The sequence below is a fragment of the Chiloscyllium plagiosum genome, unplaced genomic scaffold, assembly GCF_037043375.1.
Source record: "Chiloscyllium plagiosum isolate Xiang-an unplaced genomic scaffold, Cpla_swu_hap1 HiC_scaffold_4, whole genome shotgun sequence".
Classification (NCBI taxonomy): domain Eukaryota; kingdom Metazoa; phylum Chordata; class Chondrichthyes; order Orectolobiformes; family Hemiscylliidae; genus Chiloscyllium; species Chiloscyllium plagiosum.
The window spans coordinates 27,092,517-27,098,516 of NW_028270142.1; the positions used below are offsets into that span (position 1 = coordinate 27,092,517).

Here is a 6,000-nt window from a genome sequence, read left to right on the forward strand (position 1 = left end):
AACGTTTATATCGGCAAAGATACCGGGGTTTCAATGTATTAGGCACCGACAGTTATAATCTGCCACCATCATTATTCCAAGAGATTAGTTTGCAGCAGTTCCAACTATATTTCTAAAGACATTACAAGATTGTCCTTTCCACAACAAGTAAATCAAATCCTGTGAATGACTGATTAGGTGGAGATTTTCTTCACGAATACAGCCCTTCATCATTGTACTCCTAAAATAATAAGTTAGCTGTACTTGTTTCCCTTGTGGAACATGCACAGCTTTGCCCTGTTTTGTTAACTTCATATGACGGCATTTGTGGCAGTTTCAAAGGAATTCATAAAACCAGCAGGGTAATTCATACAAATACCTTGACGATAAGTTTGACTTATCTCGCTGTCCCCGGCAACTACTGCCTATTCAGTGACAATAACTGTGGTAACTAGTAGTTAACATGTTCCAGCTCCCGTACTAATTTGAATAAATCAGTGAAATATGTGAATAATAAACACCATTCTTCATTCGGTAAAAGGGAGGGACAATGTAAGACTCCTCAATCGAGATGTCTGTTCAAAAATAATCAACACCTTTAAACAACCATTCGGTGCTGACTGGGCCTACCTTCTTAAAAAGTGATCTGACGTGGATTTCAACTTAAAGTCTTTCCTTGGCGGACACTGTTTTGATGCAAATTCCCAGGACTGATGGTAACAAAATCTACTTTGTTAACGCGAGGAACGTTTAACTACTCAGAAGTAAAATTGTCAGCCACAAAAAGCCAGCCAGGGATTTTTTTTTCTCTCTCTCTCTCTCTACATTACGTGTCCTGACAATAAGCCAGAAACTGCAAATAAAATGGGTAACTCGGTAAAGCAGCTTTGGAAGAACGTCATAGACCATCTGCTTAAATAAGTTTTATTAGATGAATGTGACTACCACAACACAAAAAAAGGTTTCCGAAGAATTCAAAGCTCGAATCTCTGCGAGTTTGATCTGTTACCTAACAAAAATTTCAAATAGTTATTTCAACCTTCTTTTCGGATATTCCACCACGATTATCCCAGAATTGGTATATTCCACAACTTTCAAGCGTCTCTTGTTTATATTGGTGCCAATAAATCTCTGCAGATGGCCTAAACTGGAACGAATATTCAGTGCAATAGTGTGCACGTCCAGGAACTGATGTTGTAGACGGAAAGTCAACAGGTTTAGAATGACAGCCAGACTATTTTAAGTTGGAATTTACACCGTTTCGAGTGAAAACAGCCAACTTTTCTGCTTTGGCACCATAATTCCATCAAGAACAGCCCTTAACTTTCGGTACACTGTGCTTACTTTCAGTACTCTGTACGTTTACTGCCATTACAATAATTACATGGTCACTTCTGTCCATTCAGCCGAATATGAACAAATGCTAGTTTGGCGCTTTCTGCAAACTTTGCCCAAGTTTCAAATTGCTTCTGGCCTGGACACTGAAATAATAGCCAGTCACATGATCAAAGTATACACACTCATCGTGTGTTTTGCAATTAAGTGCGCAGAACACCATTGTTCTCCATAATGTACTGATATTCCCAATTATATCTACACAAACACGTTTGCAATTAAAAGGAGCTTGTGGTAATCTAATGCACCCTTTAGAAGGGAGATTCACAAATAGAATTACGAACCAAATGAAATATATTTTAACGAAGTTTACTGTGTTCATAACTGTTGATGCTGAGTAGAAAGGTGTCAGAGGTACCCCTACAACAAACAATCTAAAGATTCAGACTGTGATAAGTGAATCAAGTAAATTGCATTCTCCACCCGCGAGAACAATATTACTTCAGTTACTGAATTTCACTATTTCAGACCTTCATCGTGGTTTAATTTATATGATTGCAACGCTAAGGGGGTCTGCTAAAGTGGAATACAGATCTCGACAGCAAATCAATACAAGGTTTTGCTCATTCCACACACGCCAGATTGGCCCAGCGATGCCTGTATTCATTATCTGATCAAGCACTGTATAAACTTGCCATTAATCATAACATCAAATCACACAATATTCCTCGTAGCAGAATGATTATTGCAAGCTCGCCCACCGATCTGCCAACAATGCCACACGCTATTGCTGTAATGTGCTCGAGCGAATGGGGAATTTGCTACTGAGACCGTTTCGTTTATTCTGATCCTCAAATGAAAACTCAGCCAGAAGTGATCACGTCTGGGAGACAAGAATCGTTAATCAACACGTGCTAGGAACTCGACTGAACAACTGCTTTCCGCAACATTTCCTGTGATAAGGACACAAAGACTTGCAAAGAGATCAGACTTCAATGGGCTCATAGTTCATGTGAATGCAAACGTGACATTCACTTTGCACAGTACTCTGAACAGTCCGGGCCCATTCAAGCCAGTGAACATTTTTTTTTTACCCCAAGCCAGTTTCACAGAGTTCTCCAAACACAATTGAAAGCTTTAAACCAACCCCGACATCGGCCTCCGTGGTACCTTTAAGTATTTGTAAAACTTTGACCAGATATCAATGTTTTCACGTCAATGGTAAACGCCCTGAGGAGGTATTTTACCGGATTAGCCCTGCTGTTCCTGTGTGCCATGTACAGTTTTGTAACTCTTTGAGTGACAAAACCCTTTTGGAGTGGCTTCGTTAAGTGATTACATCTGCAGTTCTTGCTGGACACAATAGTGACTCTCATGAAACGCCCTTAGAAAGAGCATGAGTGGAAAAAGTAACTGGCAACAAGGTTGGGTCTAACTCCCCTGTTAAGGAAACCTGCAAATCCTTAATTAATCAGGTTTCGAAGCCCCAAAACATCTTAATCGGGACTGAGGAAAATGGTGTGGAACATGCAGTAACAGTGTCACGAATTTCCAACTAGCTCGCAGAGTGGAAAACAACAGCTTATAAGTTATTGTCTGGAAATCTGGGAGGGTGGAGAAACGACAATTTTATATTCACATTCAGGGCTAATAAATGCAAAAGTCATAGCAAAAGCCAGATGTGTCAGAGCTGTGGTGGGATGAAACGCGAGAGCAAACGCAAATCTGCTTTCAACAGATCTCGCCGGCGACCATCCAGCCTGAATCAGCAGGAAACATTTTAATAGCACTTTTAAGGGGACACGTCCTAAACTAACTGCCATCACAAGCCACGTTTTACTGAGTGTGGATAAGGTAACGCAAACGGCCCGTTCTGCCCGTGTCAGCCTATGCAACCCTTTAAGTCAAAAGCTACAATTACTTCTGTCTGTACTTTCAAAAGCTTCACTTGGCATTACATCAGGGGATGAAAAAAAAACTGAAAGTCCCTGTCTGGAGAAGTCAAACCACCGGAGGATGGTGTCTAGCCACATACACAGAGACAATTCAACGCAGCAGCACGCACACACTTTAACACGACTTTGGGGGGGGGAAAAGTTTACTCCAACCATGTTACTCGTGTATCCCGCCAGATGGGCCGCAATGGACTCAGAAAGGCTGCTCAGGGAGTGTGTGTGTTGGTGAGGGGGGGTTGCTGGGAGATCTCTACTGGATCTTTAGAATGTAAATCTATATTTATAAATCCACAGCGCAGCCTGGAGAAATGGAAATTAAATAGCCCACTCAGATGCACTTCACCGTGTTACCTCGGCCACGTCACTCAAAAACTTTCTTGACGCTACAGACACACTGAGACCAAAATCTTTCACTGACATCTGGGTCTGAAAAGACACTTCGAACGCCATCCATGTCTTTATTCCCACTTTCCCGCTAAGTCTCCGGCGCGATAGCAGCACACACACAACACAAAGAGACGAAAGCCGGCGAGTATCCCAAACGTACTTGAAATCATCGTTTCCTCTGCTAAACTTGACCCCAAAGGCTACTGCAGGCTACTGTCACGTACAAGGAACCATTTCTCAAGTCTGCTCGGGTGACCTCTCGACCCAACAAATACGGGAAATGGGAATGGATGTGAAATCTGAGAACTCTGCTTCATTCTTTCGAAATAAAAAAAAACGCAGAGCTGTCGACTGAACAAAACTCAATGCATTATCTTAACAGATACATACAAATACCTAAAACCTGCGAACTATCGCTGCCCTTCCCCACACACACACACAGACATACAGCGTGTGCAAACCGAATCAAAAAATCGCTGAGAGATCTTTGTTCCTTCAAACTCGGGGGTTGTCTTTCGCCTACTCTCTCTCTCTCTCTTACCTGTTGATTTGATGGCAATAATCTTTGCAGCTGGAAAGATGGTGGAGCTTTGGGGAGAGCCATGAACCGTCTGAGTTTTTTTGCAGAGTGAGATTTTAGAGAGAGAGAGAGAGAGGGAGACAGACAGACAGAGAGAGAGAGAAAAGGGAAGGCGCAGGCTGAGTTGCCTGTGTCTGTCTGACTGGAAGGTGTCTGTGTGTGTGTGTGTGTGTGCGTGTAGTGTTTGTCTGTGTGTTTAATATGTCTGAGAGGAAAGGGGCTCTGGTTCAGTCCGGCCTTTATCACAAATGTTATCGTTTGTCAGGACCCCGGCTTCAAGCATTACGTCATTTCAAGACAGCATTCAGCGCGAATACAAACAGCGGACATGCCTCCTGCTCCGCGCCGCCCCACAACACACTTACACACCAGCAATCGGCTGTGATCATCGCCATCAGGCCTCCTCGCTCCCTTCACACAGAACGCAGCCTTCCCGGAATTACTTCTCTGGCTTTTTTTTTAAAATGTTTGCTCCTGCTCTCCTTCTCTCTCTCTCTCTTTCCCCTTTTCACTCTCTCCCGGGGAAGGGGGCGCCACACGTTTCTTTTCTGAAGCCGAAGAAAAGACCAGGCTGATTGTGGAAAAAAAAGCGAGCCAGCGCCGGGCGATCTTGCAGCGAAAGAGAGAGCTGTTGGCGGGTTATCTGTGTGGAAATCACGTCTGAACTGTTGCTCATGGGGGAAGATCTTTGCCACAAGAAAAGGAGCATTGTTTTCAACTTAAGCGTTTACCTTTATTCTTCCCTCGCCTCTTTCGCTGAGCTGATTAACACTTTTACAATTCAAGTCTTAAAAGCAACAACTCATTTTATGAATTTTAACTGGAAAAGCCAATATTTGTAACGTAGTTATATAAAGTATACATTTGAGCCGGTTTAACTGAAACTTTTGATGATAATTTATAGTATCGTGACCATTTCCTGTTCTGCCACTAAGAGTTTCATCTCCCGATAAAACTACTGCTAACGGAGATATAAGTTTGCCTTCCCTCGCTATCAAGTGTTGATCTTATCAGAGATTGTGTCTGCTCTGATATCCCAGTAACTCTTCGCTGCCCGGAGTAACTTAACTGCAGAGTGACAGAGCGCTGTTTCCAATTGACCTGTCATTGAGGGACGTTGAGTAATGAATCCTCACTCCCTGCTTTGGTTTAGAGCTGGCGAGACAGTCGGAGTCTGTACCTCAGCCTGTGTTCTCGGAGCGGTGTCGTCTCTGAATGACAGGCTCTTTCCTTTTGATCTCATGTAGCAGACACCAGGCTTCCTTTCACACTTCAACCAAATCTTCAACCAAAATACCCCTGACAAAATGGAACTCCACGAAATTTGCAATTTTGTAAAAAGATTTTGCCCCTAAAGATAGGATTCTTGCTGAAACTGGTTTTCTGTCAACTTTTACCTTTGGAACATTTCACCTGAGAGACAAGAGAGAATGAAATATCCCCACGATTGGAAGTATCCCCAAACAGGTATTTGCATTCAAGTAAGGATAACTTTTTTTCTCAGAAGAGGTAGTTCCTATTGGACTATGTGGAATGGCGTGTTCCTCTTTTTTTCTTTCAGGATGTTAATCCTTCTCAGGAAGACGCTGTCACCTGGGACTCCAGGAGGTGTTTGAACCCATCTTTATACACTGATGCCAGCGACGCCCTGAATCTGTCCACGCCCTATGCTGCTTTCTTTTACAACATTCCCAACACTATCTTAAATGTTGTTTATCGTTCCCCTGTGAATAAACGATCCGTGTCTACCCACTCATCCTCCGA

At 42.9% G+C, this 6,000-nt stretch overlaps 1 protein-coding gene across 9 annotated transcripts in view; it reads right to left on the reverse strand.

The window, feature by feature from the left end:
* The window catches only part of trps1 (trichorhinophalangeal syndrome I), a 225,386-nt gene extending 219,603 nt beyond the window's left edge, over positions 1 to 5,783 (reverse strand). For 2 of the 9 annotated variants that reach the window (XM_087986045.1, XM_043689001.2), the window contains exon 1: positions 3,817 to 3,864. In XM_087986045.1, coding sequence (XP_087842171.1) covers positions 3,817 to 3,826 — 10 coding nt within the window. In that variant the 5' untranslated portion in view covers positions 3,827 to 3,864. Of the gene's footprint in view, positions 1 to 609; positions 633 to 1,018; positions 1,040 to 3,620; positions 3,641 to 3,816; positions 3,865 to 4,197; positions 4,470 to 4,605 lie in introns of those variants that run through there. The other 7 variants (XM_087986042.1, XM_087986043.1, XM_043689004.2 and 4 more) reach the window with 7 other exon arrangements.
* Positions 5,784 to 6,000: the final 217 nt, after the last annotated feature.